This window comes from Balaenoptera borealis, assembly GCF_965194805.1.
Source record: "Balaenoptera borealis genome assembly, chromosome: 17".
Classification (NCBI taxonomy): domain Eukaryota; kingdom Metazoa; phylum Chordata; class Mammalia; order Artiodactyla; family Balaenopteridae; genus Balaenoptera; species Balaenoptera borealis.
The window spans coordinates 25,267,353-25,287,917 of NC_138876.1; the positions used below are offsets into that span (position 1 = coordinate 25,267,353).

At 33.5% G+C, this 20,565-nt stretch overlaps 1 protein-coding gene across 2 annotated transcripts in view; it reads left to right on the forward strand.

Annotated features, from left to right (window-relative positions):
* The window catches only part of CSMD3 (CUB and Sushi multiple domains 3), a 1,186,187-nt gene that overhangs the window by 767,985 nt on the left and 397,637 nt on the right, over positions 1–20,565 (forward strand). For both annotated transcript variants that reach the window (XM_082364543.1, XM_082364544.1), the window contains 3 exons: positions 4,134–4,321; positions 7,231–7,419; positions 17,303–17,419. In XM_082364543.1, the coding sequence (XP_082220669.1) occupies positions 4,134–4,321; positions 7,231–7,419; positions 17,303–17,419 (494 nt within the window). The remainder of the gene's footprint in view (positions 1–4,133; positions 4,322–7,230; positions 7,420–17,302; positions 17,420–20,565) is intronic.

Below are 20,565 nucleotides of genomic sequence, written 5' to 3' on the forward strand. Positions count from 1 at the left end.
GAAAGCTGGAGTAGCAATACTCATATCTGATAAAATAGACCTTAAAATAAAGATGTTACAAGAGACAAGAAAGGACATTACATAATGATCAAGGGATCAAACCAAGAAGAAGATATAACAATTATAAATATATATGCACTCAACATAGGAGCACCTCATTACATAAGGCAACTGCTAACAGCTATAAAAGAGAAAATTGACAGTAACACAAAAATAGTGGGGGGCATTAACACCTCACTTACACCAATGGACAGGTTATCCAAAATGAAAATAAATAAGGAAGCAGAAGCTTTAAATGACACAATAGACCAGGTAGATTTAATTGATATTTATAAGACATTCCATCCAAAAACAGCAGATTACACTTTCTTCTCAAGTGCACACGGAACGTTCTCCAAGATAGATCACATCTTGGGTCACAAATCAAGCCTCAGTAAATTTAAGAAAATTGAAATCATATGAAGCATCTTTTCTGACCACAATGCTATGAGATTAAAAATCAATTACAGGAAAAAATCGTAAAAACCACAAACACATGGAGGCTAAACAATACGTTACTACATAACCAAGAGATCACTGAAGAAATCAAAGAGGAAATCAAAACATACCTAGAGACAAATGACAATGAAAACACAACAATCCAAAACCTATGGGATGCAGCAAAAGCAGTTCTAAGAGGGAAGTTTATAGCTATACAAGCCTACCTCAGGAAACAAGAAAAATCTCAAATAAACAATCTAACCTTACACCTAAAGGAACTAGAGAAAGAAGAACAAACAAAACCCAAGGTTAGCAAAAGGAAAGAAATCATAAAGATCAGAGCAGAAATAAATGAAATAGAAACAAAGAAAACAATAGCAAAGATCAATAAAACTACAAGCTGGTTCTTTGAGAAGATAAACAAAATTGATAAACCATTAGCCAGACTCATCAAGAAAAAGAGGAAGAGGACTCAAATCAATAAAATTAGAAATGAGAAAGGAGAAATCACAACTGACACTGCAGAAATACAAAAGATTATAAGAGATTACTACAAGCAACTCTGTGCCAATAAAATGGACAACCTGGAAGAAATGGACAAATTCTTAGAAAGGTATAACCTTCCAAGACTGAACCAGGAAGAAATAGAAAATATGAGCAGACCAATCACAAGTAATGAAATTGAAACTGTTATTAAAAATCTTCCAACAAACAAAAGTCCAAGACCAGATGGCTTCACAGGCGAATTCTATCAAACATTTAGAGAAGAGCTAACACCCATCCTTCTCAAACTCTTCCAAAAAATGGGCAGAAGACCTAAATAGACATTTCTCCAAAGAAGACATACAGATGGCCAAGAAGCACATGAAAAGCTGCTCAACATCACTAGTTATTAGAGAAATGCAAATCAATACTACAATGAGGTATCACCTCACACCAGTTAGAATGGGCATCATCAGAAAATCTACAAACAACAAATGCTGGAGAGGGTGTGAGAAAAGGGAACCCTCTTGCACTGTTGGTGGGAATGTAAATTGATACAGTCACTATGGAGAACAGTATGGAGGTTCCTTAAAAAACTAAGAATAGAATTACCATATGACCCAGCCATCCCACTCCTAGGCATATACCCAGAGAAAACTGTAATTAAAAAAGACACATGCACCCCAATGTTCATTGCTTTGTTATTTACAATAGCCAGATCATGGAATCAACCTAAATGCCCATCGACAGACCAATGGATAAAGAAGTAGTGGTACATATATACAATGGAATATTACTCAACCATAAAAAGGAACGAAGTTGTGTCATTTGTAGAGACGTGTATGAATCTAGAGACTGTCATACAGAGTGAAGTAAGTCAGAAAGAGAAAAACAAATATCGCATATTAGCGCATATATGTGGAACCTAGAAAAATGGTACAGATGAACCGGTTTGCAGGGCAGAAATAGAGACGCAGATGTAGAGAACAAACGTATGGACACCAAGGGGGGAAGCGGTGGGGGGTGGGGGTGGTGGTGTGATGAATTGGGCAATTGGGGTTGACATGTATACACTGATGTGTATAAAATGGATGACTAATAGGAACCTGCTGTATAAAAAAAAAAACTCCTAAAAAAAAAAAATATATATATATATATATATATACTACAATAGACTGACTACCAAACAATCAAATAATGGATTCACAATGCATAATTGCCTGATCATTTATTTAAAGGACATAGTGTATTCCTATACATTTACTACTCTAAATCACATTATTGGAAAAGTTATTTTTAGACAAATACAATGTATTCCAGGTTGCAAAATAAAAAGTAAGATAAACTTATGAAATCCATTCATTTTACTAAGCCTTGCTTAATAGGATGTAACAGTGGTACAAATCTAAAAACATTTCATTTGTCTTTCTTAAATAGCATTAAATTATACACTTTATTTTGACTACTTATGTGCCATGTTTATAATCATATCAGAGATTTTATAATGAAATAAAGTTCCTAATTTTTAAATGTTTCTTTCAATTTGTTTTAACCAGGTTTTGAGTTTTATTTGTTTTAGTTTTGTTGTTTTTGAGGAATAATTTAGTTTAATCTTGTAATACTGGAAAAGACTGGTAGGTATGATAAAGTGATTATCTGAAAATTGGTAGACATTTCAACTGATAATTATTTTTAAAAGTGTAGTGAATATAACTAGTTGCCAAAAAATGTGTTGGAAGATATATTCTAAAAGGTGAAAATGCATGGTTAGTACTGAAGTATCCAAGTATATTGAATGCTTTTTTGATAAAGTTGATAACAGCCCTAGAGAAAAGAAACTAAGTGGGCAAGTCAATCCAAAGACATGCAAGAGTGAGGATGAGAGAAATCAGAAGCTCATAAAGTAAGGCACACACACAACAACCAAAATGCTCTTAATATCATGTGGCAGAACAATGAGGGAAATCACAGATTCAAGTAATATCACAGCAGGGCAAAGCAAGAACCCAGATTAAGGCACTGGTAAGAAAACCAGTGAAAATTCAGTCCAAGAGTCTTTATTTACTTCCGTAAGGAAAGTAGCTAGTATTATTTTCTTTAAAATACGTGCATTCATTCTTTCATTATCCAATAAACATTTACTGAGTGTGCGCTATATGCAAAACATCAACAAAAACAGAAACTGTCTGAACTCATGGAGCTCATAGACTCTTAAAGGAGACAGCCGTCAAACAAGCAAACAACTGTGATTAGTGTCACAAAAGGCACAATAAATTGTGGCAATATAGTAAAACTAACCTACATTGTGAGGTCAGGTAAGGGCTTCCTGTGGACCAATTTAAGCTGAAAGCTGAAATATGTATAGGAAAACCTTGGTGAAAGCAGGAAAAGAATGTCCTGGGCTGCAGTTTCATTATGGGAAGTGAGTAAGATGCTCAACTGTTCATGAGTCCACGTAGTTTTTTTTCCACAACTAAGATTTCTGATCCAGATTCAGACTGTGGTATACTCTTGAAGTGCAAGGAAGGAATACAAAATTTTATTTTATTATGAATATGTTATACATGTTAAAAGTAGCTCTGAGTTGAATACAGTTTATAAAATAATTGTATCTTTTAAAAAAATTGAAAACAATAGCAGCAACAACAGCCAAAAATCTAAATAAAATTTGTATAAAATATTTAATGGCCAAAAGAGATTTATCAAAAATCAAAATAAAACAACTGTATGAAGCAGAGGTCAGATTTGAAGTATACTGTTAAGATGAAATTCTGATGATCTGATTGAAGATAAATATAGTAATCACATAGTTTTCCATAGAAATGAGGACAGCAAAAGAAAGATGACTCCAAAAACATGCTTGGTTAATGAAAAGGCCATTTATTTACTGAAGATAATCTGTAACATTTGAAAGAAATCTTACTTGCGAACAACAAGTATGTACTCATACTTTTTAAATGAAAATTGTCCATAGGAATAAGAGCTTATAACTTTGGTATTCTTAAATGGTGGGGCCTTAAATGTATATAAGATATTAGAAAAACTTAAGAAAATTGTATATAAAGCTGGTAAAAATTATAAATAATAAGTTAAATAGCAATCTAAAGTGTTATTTTCCTATACAGTGTTATTCTAATAAATATATTTTCACATATGTCTCTTAACCTTAGATTTCAGACTGAACTGAATTATGATGTTCTGGAAGTTCATGATGGGCCAAATCTTCTGTCACCCTTGCTTGGATCTTACAATGGCACACAGGTGCCCCAGTTTCTATTTAGTAGCAGTAATTTTATATACCTTCTATTTACAACAGACAATAGCCGTTCTAATAATGGTTTCAAGATTCATTATGAAAGTAAGTAATGCCAACATTTTTTTTGATCTCCTTATTCTGTTTTCCATACTTTTGGTATTACCATTGTATCATTAAGAGAACTAAGAGATTTATTAAAGAAAGGAAAATCAAAGCTTTCCTTGACCTATGAGAATGCTAATAGGTTACAAGGTGTGTGTTTTAGTAAATTCTGTACTAGATTTTTTCCAACAATATCTATGTAATATCATTTTGAAGGGAAATACTAAGGAAATGTCAGAAATAGCAAATAAAAAATCTTAAAAAATGAGTTCACATAATAGTTATTTGTGCTGAAAAGCCAACAATAGGCAGTAAATGGCAGTCTAAGATGTATATGAACATTGACAAATTCTTTTAGCATTTACTTCATAAATTCAATCATACTTTTATATTTTATTCATACTCACTGCATACATTTCCATTAAAAATATTCACTTTTATTATTTTGTATGAAGTATTGAAAATTATATTAACAGTGAAAAGTAAAATATATACTCATATATATGCAGCTATGGCTAACATAACTAGCCAAAGGCTATATATTAAAACAGGCTCTAATTCACAGTGTTGGAATCAGTTTAGAATAATTTCACTTAAAATACTTTAGTTTTTTTTAAAAAGTCTAAAATATGTCTGATTTTTTTTTTTTAATTGATGCTGGTATATGCATAGAAACGAGTCTCTGTTTTGTTTATAAACATCTGACATATTTAAACAAATGTGGTTGTATTGTATACGATGCGTGGTTGCATACATATATATAAACTCACATATGCACACATTTTCATCTAAAAATACATTGCCATATATCTTTTCATGAAAAACAGTTTTGGTGAATGTATCTAACAGTACATTTAAGATTACTGCAAGATATCTTTATATCAGTTTCAGATAGATATTATGTCACTTCTTTTTATATTCAAGTCTCCTATGCCCCCTTCCCCCTCAGGAAAAAAATTTCAACATTTAAAATTTGTAACTTTATATTCCATGTAGGGTGTCTCTCTTCAGTAAATCTGGTTGGGCGCATGGGTTTTTAAAATCGTTAATATATATTTATAGCTATTTTCTTTTTAACCTTATCGACAATATTATTTAATTATATTAACTTCGCTTTATTTAGAGCTTTGTGGTGTGGAAGTATATTTCCTAAACATTATTGTAAAATGCAATGAGAGGATTAACACATACTTGGGAATTCAAACGAATTTAAAGGACTTTGAGATCTTTAACATTTATTAAAGATGAGTCAGAGTAGTCATTTTTAAAAATCCATTTCAAAATTAATTTTCACTAGCAATTAATTTGTATCAATATGCTAGAATGGGCAGACACCTTTTTCGTTTTGTCCATTTTTCTATCCTATGCCCGATATATCACATTCAGTCCCACTTCAACCAAGGTATGTGGTCGTAATCATGTTCTCAGACACAGGATTATTTTAAGGATTAAGTTAAACCATCATGCAAAGTGTGGGGATTTTCAATAAATTGACCCAACAGATTTAGTTCAGATTCTTGCTAAAACTGAACTAAATGGGCCAAGGACAGAGCCCAAGACCTAATCATAAGGACTTGGAGGAGCCTAACAAGTTTAGTTAAGGCAGAGTCTTTATTACAGACAGCAAGTTTGTCACTTACAGGCCCTTGGTGAAATAGTCCAAGTTATTATTGAGGGCCAGTGCCTAAATGGCAGAGTGGAGGCTAAGAAATGCTGAGGTTGATGAGAGGCGCAACTGATGTTGATTTTGGTCAAATCTGGCCAGGAGGCAGTGATTTTCAATTTAAATTTGTTTACAAAAGATCATTTTCTTTCATTTTTATTCCAATTAGTCTTCTGGTTTACTTAGTAACATCTCAAACCCTTTCTTACCAAGAAAACAAATAAAACACTTTTTCTGTTGACACTTTCTTAATAAGTTTCTCAAGTTGAAGGGAACCAAACTATCTTCTTTAAATGAACCATTCACATGCCTCAAAATCAGCAGAGTAAAACTTTATTATACTACTTAAAACATTAAAAATATATTTGTTTGGTGAATTTCTATTTTTATTTTAACAGAATCCATTAAAAGAGAAAACTCGATTTCTCCAGTTGAACCAAAATTTTATGGGAAGGATTTCTTGCAGTGCTACCAGTGATTGCACTCTAGAATTTTATTTTATTCCCTGTCTTGGGCACTTTTACCCCTTATGTCTTCCTCTCAAAACAGGAAGATTACAAAAACTGTACCAATAAGATAAGATTATTTATTGTTTATAAAACACATTAAAATAATAAAAATAACACAGAATAGACTTTCCTTTGTTTTAGTACAGTCCCCCAACCACAAGGGGGTTTATTATATTGTATTTCTTGAAATACAGACATAATCATGTTTCTTGGATATCTAAATATTACATAAAACAAGACAATGATAAATGGATGCAGAACAAATCCATAGACACAGATACCAATCTCTGAAGACATATTTAGAGCCTCCAAAAGCAATCAAATGGAGTTTTAATGATAAAACTAATTTCATAGAATTATTTTAATGACCAAATGAAGCAAATTTTGCAAACATTTTAGAGTTGAACCTGGAATATAATAAGTTCAAACATTAATTATTGCTATGATTATTAATGTACATGTGTGTATATGTATATAATTTATAATACAAAGTTTGATAGATAATTGTACATTTTCATCAAGTTTTTATATAACTAATGGCCTGATTTTTTGGTCCTTGTGGGTAGGAAATGTCAAAAAATTTGTTAAATAAACTGCTAGTTTTTAAAATAAAGCTATGGGCACATTAATTTATTTGTAAAAATTACCACTCACAATTGTTTGAAGGAATGAGAATCAATTTCAGCGATTTGACTCTCATCAAGCTTACTCTTTTTCATATTCCCTTTGTTTTCCAGGTGTTACAGTGAACACCTATTCTTGCTTGGACCCTGGCATACCTGTACATGGTCGTCGCTATGGTCATGATTTCTCCATCGGATCTACTGTTTCATTTAGTTGTGACCCAGGATACAGGCTGAGCCATGAAGAGCCCCTTCTATGTGAGAAAAACCACTGGTGGAGTCATCCACTTCCAACATGTGATGGTAAGAATTCATTCAATGTGCAAAATAAACTGATTTATAAAACAAAAAGAAATCAACATAATCTTGTAAAATGTGAGGCTGAACATAAATATAAATATTTCATATGTTTAAAAGAATATCTTGAAGTCTGACAATTTTATGTTATCAAACCATTAATAAAGAAACAAAAGAATGAATATTGATAATCAGCCAAACTTACCCCATGCCTAAGGATGCTATATGTATTTTTAAAATGTGTTGAGGTAACCATTTTAGGTGCCCATTGTGTGCTTCGGGTCCTTGAAAAAATAGCATTGAAAGTGTCATATTGGTGTCAGATGAATGCAATGAAGAGATAGAACATTTACCTCCTGCCTGAAAGGCAACATGTACTAGTCCAAATTTTACCTAGCTACGCAGCACTGTGGCAATGTACCAGACTGCCCTGTGGTGGCAAGTTCCTGGCTATAGAAAATATTATACCAGTGTCCTTACCTCTTCTTTGTTTCTGTGGAGACTAAGTCAGCAATCCTTCATTTTTCAGAAAACACATATGAAAATACAGTGAAAGAAGCTGCTTTCCTTTGATTGGGAAGTGCTTGCACACTTGCTTTATAAAAACACACACAATGTAAATCTATTCATTATTTAGTTCTGGGCTTTAATTTTTATTTATAACACTATTCCTAACTTATATTCTTATTCTTTTGCCAAGTGGAAGATTACGTTTGTCATTTCATAATTAAATTTTCAAATACTGTCAGTGCCATCATTTTTCTGTAACAGCTTTAGGTCAATTTGTTTTTTTGCTTCTTTGTTTGTTTTTTAATTTATTTATTTAATTCATTTATTTTTGGCTGCGTTGGGTCTTCGTTGCTGCACGTGGGCTTTCTCTAGTTGCGGTGAGCAGCGGCTACTCTTCGTTGAGGTGCACAGGCTTCTCATCGTGGTGGCTTCTCTTGTTGCAGAGCATGGGCTCTAAGCGCGGGCTTCAGTAGTTGTGGCACATAGGCTCAGTAGTTGTGTCTTGTGGGCTCTAGAGTGCAGGCTCAGTAGTTGTGGCGCACGGGCTTAGTTGCTCTGAGGCATGTGGGATCTTCCCGGACCAGGGTTCGAACCCATGTCACCTGCATTGGCAGGTGGATTCTTAACCACTGCACCACCAGGGAAGCCTGGTCAATTTGTTTTTATAACGAGGTTTAAAAGAATCATCAACACTTCTTCCCTGTATTTGGTACAATACCATTTGTAGTAGTCAGCATTCTTGTGGTTTTAAGTGACAGAAACCCAACTCTAACTGATTTTAAAAAATGAAGGCAGAATTTGTTGTTCAAAGTTTCAAACTTAGAAAAGATATGGGTGGCATACTTCTCATTGCTAATTATAATCATGAATTCAAACATTTTCAAGGATATCTCCATTTTCATTTTGGCTTTTCTCTCTCTATTGGCATCATTCTCTTTAACTGCAGCCAGGCTTTTTCCATATGGGAAATTGGAGGTGGAGAATACACTCTCATGAAGATGGAAACATGTAACCTCATATTTCCAGGATCAGAGGAGAATGAGAGTTCTTCCTTGTTGTTCTAATTAGAAAAATCCCAGGAAAGGTCTCTGATCAGTCCATAATTAAACTCTAACTGTAGAAAAGGAGACACGCACTTTATGATTGGCTTCCTCCAGGTCATGTGTCCATCCATCCTTGTGGTTGGAGACAAATGATTGTGGTATAAAGGTACTATGTTTGTCAGGTCCTGGTGAAGCCACATGATTGGCATGAGTACATTCACCGAAGTAAAAACATGTGGTGGCAATGTTATCAGAAGAAGCAGGAGAATAAAAATAATGTCCAAGTATACCAGCATGCTTAAGTATTATTAATAATAAAAGTGAGTGTATCTAGTTTTCCTGGGAGCAACATAGGCCCTCATCATCTCTTGTCAATGCAACTGCAATCAACCTTAAATTCAATATCCAACTACTTCAATCTAACCTCCTTTCTTCACACTAAGGGTATTTCATGCTCTATCCCATGTCAAAAAATGCTTAATGGCTCTCTGTTTCCTAGGAATGAAGGTCCAAATTATTAATCGTGAAATTCATAATTCTTAACCGTGTGTCCTCCTCTTTTGTATCCCCATTTCATTCTGAGCATAACTGGACAAGGGCTAAATTATATTCATTTTTTGAATGTCTGAGCTTTGTATAAAGCCTCTAAAATTAACTGAACTCAACTACTTATAACTAGTAAACTGATTTGATTAGGGCTTTCCTTCAGTTTAAACTTTTTCCCCAGAGGCAGCTAATCTAAACTTCCTGGGGTTAAAAGGAGGAGAAGTGAATAAACAGAATTGATTTTCCAGATCCAAGAGTATAACCTCCATTGGCCTAGATTGCCTGGATACTCAAGGTACGGCATGCCTCACTTTTATACACATCAGCTCTTATAGTTTCTTCATAGCCCATAGTTAATTGATTCACAAACCACACTAGTCAGTGAGGGTTGCTGGTGATAATAATAATAATAGCTAACATTTAATGAGGGTTTACCATGTGCTGGTACTGCTATAGGTGCTTTAGGTATAGTAACTTGTTTTATCAAAATAACTGTATGAGGTAAGTACTATTATGATCACCACTTAACAGATGAGAAAATTAAGGCAAACAGAGATTGAGTACGTTGCCCTGTGTCATCCCACTAGTTAATGGCAGAATCAGGATTGAAACTCAGGTAGCCTTGATCCAGACCCTGTGCACAAGTCTACTATTACACTGCCTCCTGCCCACATTCTCTGCAATAGTAAAGTACTAAGATTCTTTAAAATGAAGAGTACAATTATAGATTTGTTATTCTTTCCTCAGTGATGCCACATGTTTAAGAATTTTGTATAAAAAATACATATAGCTGTTTAAATAGTTTATGGATATTCTGTACTCCTTGGAATATGTGACTGAAAAATAGGACTCTTTTTTTTTTATCTAACTTGTTATATGGGCAAATACTTTTAATTCAATTCTATTTTTGTATACTTAGGTTTCTGAGTAAAAAAATGATCTTACTAAATTTATCTTGTTTCATTATTGAAACCTTGAATCTTGAACATCAAGTGAGTAATGATTCAGTTAGATTCTACGTTATTTAGTAAATTTGATACCTTATCTTTCACCGTGCATTTCTTGAGGGGTCTCTTTACTTTCCCTTTGATCTCTTAGGTCTACTCTTCAGAAAGCAACCAGAGTAATTATTTTATAAGTTAAGGCAGATCAGGGCACTCCCCTGCCCAGAATCTTCTAGCACTTAGCATCCCAAGAAGAACAAAATCCAAAAGCTTTTGCGTGACCTAACTGCCCCCAAGTAATCTGGGCCCTGACTGCCTCCCATGCCTCATCTCTCACAAGTTTCTCCCTCATTCATGCCACTGCACTCCAGCTACACAGGCCTCTGGCTTTTTTCAAATGTTGAGAACCCTTCCCTCACTCCTCCCATTCCATCCTTCCAACCCCCCTCTCATTTTTTCCTTCTTCCTGAAATAGGATTCATATGGTCACATGTCCTTCTTCCTAAATTCACTCAGTCTCCACTTAAAAGTCGTATCACTGACAACTCCCCATAAGAGAGTAATCCCTGTCATGCCATTTATATTTTCCATCATAGTATTTACCACTCTCTAACATTATATATTTGTTGTCTGCTTTTGTTTTTGTTTTCAAAATGTAAGTTCTATATGGCAGGGACTTTGTTCACTGTTATGTCCTCAGTGCCAAGAATAGTTCAGTTCTTGTCACACAGTTGGTGCTCAATAAATCTGAGTTTAGTGAAAGAATGAGCAGACTATTCTTTCCAGCCTTTTGGGAATACTTACTTTATTTTGATTTTGCATTTTTATTTTCTGCCCTTTGCCTTCATCAGTGTTTTTCCTTTCCACTAGAATGTCCTAGTCCTTTCCAACACTGTTTTTACCAAACTCCTAGTCAATCTTTTTTTTTTGTTAATTTGTCTCCAACTTAACCTTTTTTATATATGTTTTTCTTCCAATTTTATTGAGATATAATTGACATATAGCACTGTATAAGTTTAACGTGTACAGCAATAATGAGTTGACTTACACACCTCATGAAATGATTATCACAATAAGTTTAGTGAACATCCACCATCACATACAGATCAAAGTTAAAGAAATAGAAACAAAGTTTTTCCTTGTGATGAGAGCTCTTAGGATTTACTCTCTTAACAACTTCCATGTATGACATACAGCAGCACTCATTATGTTTATAATGTTGTACCTTACAACTCAGTGACTTGATTATGCTTTCCTTGGATAAAGCATCTGGGCAAAATCTCAACTTTTCCTAGACCCTGTAGTTCTCTACTTGTTATGGGACTTTTTGCTACCTTATTGCCACCTGTTGATTCACTAAATCAATATTTGTTAATTGTATTGTGTAGGCACTAAAGAAATATTGTGGAGCATGAACAAACATTATGTGTTCTCCTTGAGCTAGTGGAGTAGATAGTAGTTATACTCATTTTCTTGTTTTCCTTATTATATTCTTGAGGTCAAGAACCATGTGTTGTTCTTTTTCCTATAACATACATTTTTAAAAGACATCTCCTAAACATAAGAGGTTAGATTTAAAACAGAACAAAACAGCATGTTTTACTAGCCACTTTGATTAGATCTCACTCTTTAATATCTCTCCAGTGTTTTTCATAGAACTGAGATTTGAATGGCTCTAGAGAAGGTCAGACAGGAAAAACCAGAATAGCATTCTGCTTTGGCCAACAAGTGTCAAGGGCAGCATATATATCAGAAGCCATGCCAAGAGATGTTTTCTGTGTACTGGGGACATACAGTTTTTATGAGTACTACAGGTAAAGTTGAGGTCATATGCCAGGTATGAGTCTACCCTTCAGGAACTAGGCATTGTTAATTAAGATAGCTACCCTATTTGATAAATAGATAGGTAGACCACATGTCCTGAATTGCCTAAGACAAGCCCTGTTTCCACTCTTTCTCTTGGCATTATAATTTTCCCCTCAAATTATCCCATTTTGTTTGATAAACAATATAGCCATCTTATTTGGGGGGAACTTTAGAACTAAAGAGATTAAATGATTATCTGTGTCACCTAAGTGATTAATGGCAGAACCCAAAATTGAACTGAATGTACTTAAACTTTATCATTTCCCTTATTTCTTCCATATTATTGAAAGATTTGAGTACATAGACTAACATAGCAAAAGAGTACATGGATTGATATTTAGGATCCAAGAATTCAAGTCTGCATGGTGCATAGAACTCAAGTAATAAATAGTCTCAGATAAGGGTAAACAGTTCAAAGAAGGAGACCTAGAAATAAGAAAAGAACAGATTTGAGGTTAAAAACAAACAAAAAATCATAATGGGATTTGTAATAGGTAGCTATTTCCTTGCTGCATTGCAATACTCAAAGTGGTTTGATCAATAATGGTCTAGAAACAATCTGTTCCAGTTATAGACAACTTAGCAATTGCCAAGTATGTATCTCTACCAAGTGCAAAGTGTAATTTTCTGAGTTTGGGCAATTACATTCAAGGGCTTGGCTTTTGAGGAAACTTCACTATTTTAAAACTCTGATTCTTATCATGTGTCCAGGTAGTGACCATATGTGGAAAAAATCAGGGAGAAAAAAAAGCTAATAGCCAAGATTATGGTAGAGACATATACAATATATCTAATTACTCTCAGCTCATATTTTGGGCTACTGTTGTGACTTTTTTGTGCTATGATCTTTGTCCTTTTAGATGCTTTTCTTTGCCAACTGTTTGCTCTAACATAAAGTAACTGTTTTTTCATGTTTATTTTGTTGCTCCCTAAATTCTCTGCAGTGTTTCAAGGATTCATTTGTTATATAATTTGTCTATCTTCCATTCACAAGAACATATAAACCTATTGTGTCTGTTACAGAAGTGTTTGTATCCCTAAAGACATATGGCATCAGCTAGCAAGGTTATTGGGATAAATTGGAATTCCTTCAGAAGAGGGGTTATAAAGGATAAGACAGGAGATCCATGGCATCCTTTTTCGATATTCTTATTCTAATGAAGTTTACTATACGAATGGTCATATGTTCTGTTGAACTGACTTAATTCTCAGCATTTCTTTAAAAAATATTCTTGGAAAATTTTTCATAATAGTTTCTATACCACTATGTATTTTACAGTGTGTTTGAGTTCCATTTTCTACCTGAAAAGAAAATCTCATTTATAAAACTTCTTTTTTTATTCATCTTAATATTTAGGCCTCTCATGATTGATTCTAATAGGTTCTTTGATTTCCTCTTACACTTTCTTGGCATTAGCAGGAAGGGACCTTTTTAGAGAAGCAAGTGTCATCAGATTGAGAGAATATGAAGTAATAAATTAACCAATTAAGAAATTAAGACAACTCACGCTTGCATTAGAATCTATCACTGTGCATTATATCAATACACATGTAGCTAAAGTTTTGTGATTGTTCAAAAGCCAATAATATAAAGCAAATACTATTCTAAATGTTTGCAATGTAAAATGATCTCATTTAGAAAGATGAAGAATTTCATTAGGTTGATGAAAATGCTGCTGCTGCTGCTGATGGCAGATTGTTTTAATCACACACAAAGCCATTGACAAATGAGAATCCATAAAATATAAATCAATTAAAGATAAGAACATAGACAAGTATATTGACACATTTAGCTTTGAGGTGCTTAAAGAGAGAGTGATTTGAAGATGAAAGTATTAAATGAATCTGAGTAAATGAATGATACCTTTTAATAATGTTTATATAGATTGATCATTTGAGGTAGAATGCCAAAAAGTCAAACATGTGAAGGACATCATAGTTCGCTACAGTATTTTTTGTAGAAAAAATAACTTGTAATGTGGAAAAAAAAAATCAGCCCTTGATTTGAGTCAACTTAAGGTCATGGACTCTGGAACTAGACTGCTTGAGTTCCCTCTGTGCCTGCTTTCTCATCTGTAAACTGTGAATAATTATAGTACTTTTCTCATAAGGTTGTTATGGGGTTAATTGAGTTAATAAAAATAAAAGTCTTCAGAGTAGTACCAGTCACATTGCAAGTTCAATATGAGTGTTCTTTTTTTTGCTAAAAACGAGTGAGTAGTTGCAATTTTATCCTAAGTTTTATTACATACAAAGTAAAGTACAAGTATTTTCATATTTTCAGTTTCATCTTTCAAAAAAAAATAAAAAAGAAGAGAAAGAGACTTAATCACATTCTTTCCCATTATTTACTGTGAAATTCTGTCAATTGAGTCAGTTCCTTTCAAGGCCTTTATCCAATACTAATATTCTCAAATAACAGAAACTTCTACTGTGTCATAAAAATGCACTCTATATTTTGTCATCTGATTATAATCTAAGTAACAATATAAATTTTCATTAATAAATATGGGTTACTGACCATTTCTCCTAAACATTTTAATGTGTTATGGTTACTGAACTTTATTCATTTATCTGCAGAATGTTCATTTAATGCCCACCTTCAACACATATGGTAGGTGCAGCTTGCAGACAGCAAATTTCTAAGAAATTATCTAAGTACAGAAAGAAGGATATTTTAAAAGTAGCTTTATTTGAAAGAATGTTGATGTATAGAAGAGCTTTCCCTCTACAACTGGTACACACACCAAATACACACACATGCATGCACAGGAGCACATGTCTGATGTACTTTCTAAAACTTCACATTTCTCTTTTTGGTTATTTTTTGTGTTTAATTTAATTAAATAATTCAACTCTTTTAATTTTAATGCTTCTGTTCACTGATTTTTACTCTTGCTATATGAAACATACTCCTTTCAAATAGGGATTGTAGGTTTTAATCCAGTAGAGCATTTTCACTCATTACATTTCACTCAACAAATTCATAGCATGTTGTATTGTTGGGTTTTTTTGTCGGACTCTCACAATGGAGAATAAAATGAAATATAGTGTATTAGGAACAAATTATTGTATGTAAAAATAATCTAATGAAATAATAAACAGTTCTCTGTCAAGAAGCAGAATGAATCACAAGGAAAATTTAAGAAGTTCAACTTAGCACCACCATTATCAGCAAGATACAATGGAAATGATATACCTAGCCCTTAACTTGATCACAAAAGCACAATGAGGCTTTTTTTCTTTTTTAATTGAACGAAAATTGAAAGTTTCAGTAAGAATAATCACCAATAAAGGTCTGTGCAGGCTCTAAATAGGAGCCTAGGCTTCCAGACCATGAATATTATTGTAAATGTCTTAATAATAAATGAAATTGGAAGCATAGCCTTATCTTGGTCTCAAGAAGGTGGCCTATAAGACAACTCCAAGTGAGGTACTAGTCAAGACCTTCTTTTATTCCTTGGTGAAGTAAAAGAAGTAGCAAAGGGAAGAGTGTTTTGTTTTTTGGTTGTTGTGTTTTTTTTTTGTTTGTTTGTTTTTTTGGGCTGTGTTGTGTCTTCGTTGCTGTGCGTGGACTTTCTCTAGTTGCAGTGAGTCGGGGCTACTCTTCGTTGTGGTGCACAGGCTTCTGACTGGGTGGCTTCTTTTGTTGCAGAGCACAGGCTCTAGGTGCAGGGGCTTCAGTAGTTGTGGTACGTGGGCTCAGTAGCTGTGGCTCGCGGGCTCTAGAGCGCAGGCTCAGTAGTTGTGGCACACGGGCTTAGTTGCTCCACGGCATGTGGGATCTTCCCAGACCAGGGCTCGAACCCGTGTCCCCTGCATTGGCAGGTGGATTCTTAACCACTGCACCACCAGGGAAGCCCCAAGAGTGATTTTTAATTGCATATATATTTATGTAAATCTAAGCCTGCTTAAATACTTCTAGGAACTGCAGACTTACTATTTCTAGTCAGGTTAGTGTAGAATAGCAGCCAGATTGCCTCAACTCTTCCTTCTCAGCGTTGCTACTTGGAAGAAATCATGGAAGACAATAAAGCCAAAACTCACTTTTCTGGTTTCCCAGGGAAGTTGAGCAAGGATCAGAGCAGATAAGGCTGTATGCTGCATTCACAGTTCTTACTGCCCTTACCCATGTTGCCCATGTCCAAGATAGTAGACATCTCCAAGTGGAATAGAATAAGGAGTCAACTTTTCTCTGCTTCCACAAGAATGTACATTCTTACCTGACTATATATCTTTTTTCCTTTAATTTTTAATAGTGGTAAAATTATCTGGCATATCATAACCACTGATGGTAGAAGGCATTGTAAACTGTCATTTATTCTAGAGTAAATGAACATTGAATCAAATTTCAATTTCTTTGACCTCAGTTCATAAACATTTATTTATTTTTATTATCTTGGAGTATTTACTTAAAAATCAATATCCTCTCAGAAACCCCTTTTTGTTCATGATATTTCCCAGAGAAATGTACAAGTGCAGAAGCAGCCTTCAAAATTTCAGTTTACTTCACTGTTTTAAAAAGAATTCTATGAAGAATGACATATATCCCTTTAGGAATCTAAAATAAATAATGTTGTATAATTAACAATTTGTTTTCTTAAAGCTTAGTAAAAGAGGGACTGCTAAAGAATTAATTACTCATGTTTAATTTACAACCAATTTATGCAAATGTTGCTTATAATTAGAAATGTGTAAGATAAGTATGTACTTCAAATGCAAATGTGGAAAGTTGAGCTAAATTCTCCTGGGGCCAGTATTAATTCTCAGATACTATTACATATCTTTTTCTTCTCTAGTGCTGCTGCAAAGGACAAAATGATTTCCTAGTATTGGAAGAGGTCTTTACACATTGCTGTTATTCCCAGGAAGTAACTTAAGCAAAAATAATCAGACTCATTCTATTTTAAGAGAGATTTGTTCAGCCTCTGCCTCTCTAACTATGCCTGATCAGATGACTGCATTTCTTTGTATTTTCAGCATTATGTGGAGGAGATGTTAGAGGGCCTAGTGGAACAATCTTATCACCTGGTTACCCGGAATTTTATCCAAATTCTCTGAATTGTACATGGACTGTTGATGTAACCCATGGAAAAGGTAATTTGCCTCATACAATGATAATGGGCTATCTTCTGAATTTTCATTGCATCTATTTTTATTTCATTGTCCTTTACAATGTCATTTTGCACGAGCAAAAGCAGATCAGTACTAAAATATGCTAACACAAAATTCAATTTGAGTAACTGCAACAGAGGATTATATTTACTTTTCTATAGTATTATACTCATGTTTTTGTCAGAATGGTAATATGAGATATTTATTTTCTTTTGATATATTAAACTAATGTTATTTGGAATTTTCATATCAACAGAATCTCATACAGGATGGCTTTTGTCTCTGGCACAGTGGGTTGATTTCAAAAGTTCAAAGGGGAATAGGAAGATACTCTGAAGTGCTGAACCAATTGTAAAGCAAACAGTACATGTTTATATACACTCGTTTTTAAAATGTTTATGATTATTTATTATAACTATATTTCCTGTGTAAATTTATAACCATTCTAGAAATATTTGTCTCAAATTTTCCGTCAGAACTGCAGTTATATCTCACATAATTGAATGAGAGTATAAAATTGCACTGTGCATATGGTAGATGTTAATAAATGTCCTTTGAACAAATAAATGAAATTCCTTGTAGTACTAAGTATGGTTCATTCATGCAATACAACCAAAATAGTATATTAGCAATATAAGTGGTTAAGGCAAAAACTTGACACTGGGAAAATGAGCATTCTAATATATCAAAACGAAAATGGATGAAAATTATTTACCTGAAAAAATCTACATGCTAATCTTTTTAAAAAGAGTTAATTTATTCATGATAAAAACTGCTTTGGAGAAGTAGTTTTTGTTTTAGCTGTATTCTTATATTATTCCTATTGGTTTTTACTATTACATTGTACTTATTAACTTTACTATAGAAGATCTAGAATAACCCCCCCCACAAAATCCTAGCAATGAGAAGATGATATTACAATTTTAAAAATTAAAGCTTTATTTAATAATTTGAATTCATTGTGTTTTTTACACAATGTGTTTTTACACTCCTGTTCAACTATGTGAGATATATCTGCAGTTCTGATAGAATATTTGAGATACAAATGAAGTTTGCCTTTATTAAAATTATACATCCTTTTATTGACAGTGAGGATTATATAAGGATTGTTATTTTAGTGAAATTAAATATAGTTGAGAAAAAAATGCTGTTAAAATGAGTATTCTGGTATTGTACAGCAGGAATGAGGTAGAAGACTTTGTAAACTGTCGTTTTCGTTGTTCTCCATAATGGAAGACTCTTTGCTGGAAGTTAACCAAAGCATCCAGTGTTATTATTATTCCAGTGTGTAGTGGATTAATGGAGTTTAAAATAAGCTTCCTGTATTATACAAGAAAATGGAGGGCTACGTACTGCTTGCTATGTAAATAGAGGTTTAATTAACACTTAAGGTTTTGCATCTTCACAAATTACAAGTGTTAATTAAATCTGTATTTACATGGCAAGAAATGCAGATTATATACTTTTCTTTTAAGAGCCAACAAAATTGTTTGGAAGTACAACTATTCCAAAGTGTAGCCAAAGTTATGTGAAGGATAATCTCTTAAAGTTTGGAGAAATTGTCAAGGTAATATAATTTAACCTCTCACCCAGCAAACACAGATGCGCACATGCACGCGCACACATGTGTCAATATGTCACCCCCTCAAGGTCATAGTTAGTGTCATGACTAAATAAAACCTAGATATTCATGATATTTTGATGTCAAGCCGAAGTTTTTTCGTATATTTCTGTAACAAAAATTGTCTTAATAAGGCTTCTTGAATTATCACTTTTATGAGAAGGTACTCTGATGTTGAAACCACTGATTTTTTCTCACTATTCTTCAACACCCATTGCCCTATTAAGATTGTATGCCTTTGCCTGTCCACTTCTTCTTCCTGAAATGTCTATCCCAGGGTTCCTCTTCCACAAACATCTGTTCACTTTTGAAGGTCATTGCCTTCAGAAGCCTCTGCTGATACCTTTGACAAACTACCTCTATTTCTATGCTCCTATATTGACTCACATTAATCACTTTTATAGCACTTAGCATAATGTTTGAACTTTTATTTTATGTATCTTTTCCCCTCAGATAGACCATGAGTTATTTACAATCTTCTAATATTTTTATATTCCATAATGCCTATAATATAGTAGGTTCTAGTATCATATTCTTATTTGGATTAATTGACCTTCGACAGAAGGTCTTAAATTGTTTTGCTGCAGTGAAAACAGATTTTATTGCTTAAACTGTAATCTGATAAACAGAGGCTTACTTTTATAAAGTAGCTGACTAGGACAGAGTGACATGAAACCAATTTACTTTCATGTTGAAGGATTAAACAATAACGATAGCTAACGATTGCTGAGTACTTCCTCAGTGAAAGCACTGTGCCAAGTCATCCCCTATATTGTCTCATTTAAACTTCAAGACAACCCTATTAGAACCCCATTTATCAAATGGAGAAAGTGTGTCTCAGAAAGACTATGTATGTAATACTTGACAATGGGCTTATTAGCACCACTATCTTAACAGAATTTTTAATTTTCCCGAGTATTAATTCAGTGCATATCAGAACAACCACATTTTTCTAAGAAAAACATGCATAATGAATTTTTTCTTCTTTTTTTCCATCTGTTCTTGTATTACCTGCCTAGTTTTTCTTAGTTTTAGTCTCTGATCAAAATCAAATTGACTTAATCTGAATTTCCATTCATTATTTTGTAAACTTAGATATCAGTTAATCTAGAGGGCAAAGCATCTTCTCCTTGCCACATTGACACCTCATTCTCATTTACATCTGTCTAGTGTCAATTACCACATTTACACTGAAGAACATTTGAAAGACTGACTTAATTTCTGTACCCCTCCTAAAAAAGGCTCATTGTGAAGAGAGAGAGAAAAAAAGAAGTGTTACATTTTGAAAAAGAATTAAAATAGTATCATTGTACATTTCAAATATTTTCCAAATTGAAATCACTGACTCATTATGCAATAATAACTCATCTTATCATTACTTACGTTTTCGGTGTATTTGTTTTGGTCTCATTTTATGTCACTTTTTGTTTTTTTAACAAACAAGAGGTAAATTAGGAGTTTGGGATTAACATATACACACTACTATATATAAAGAAATAAACAACAA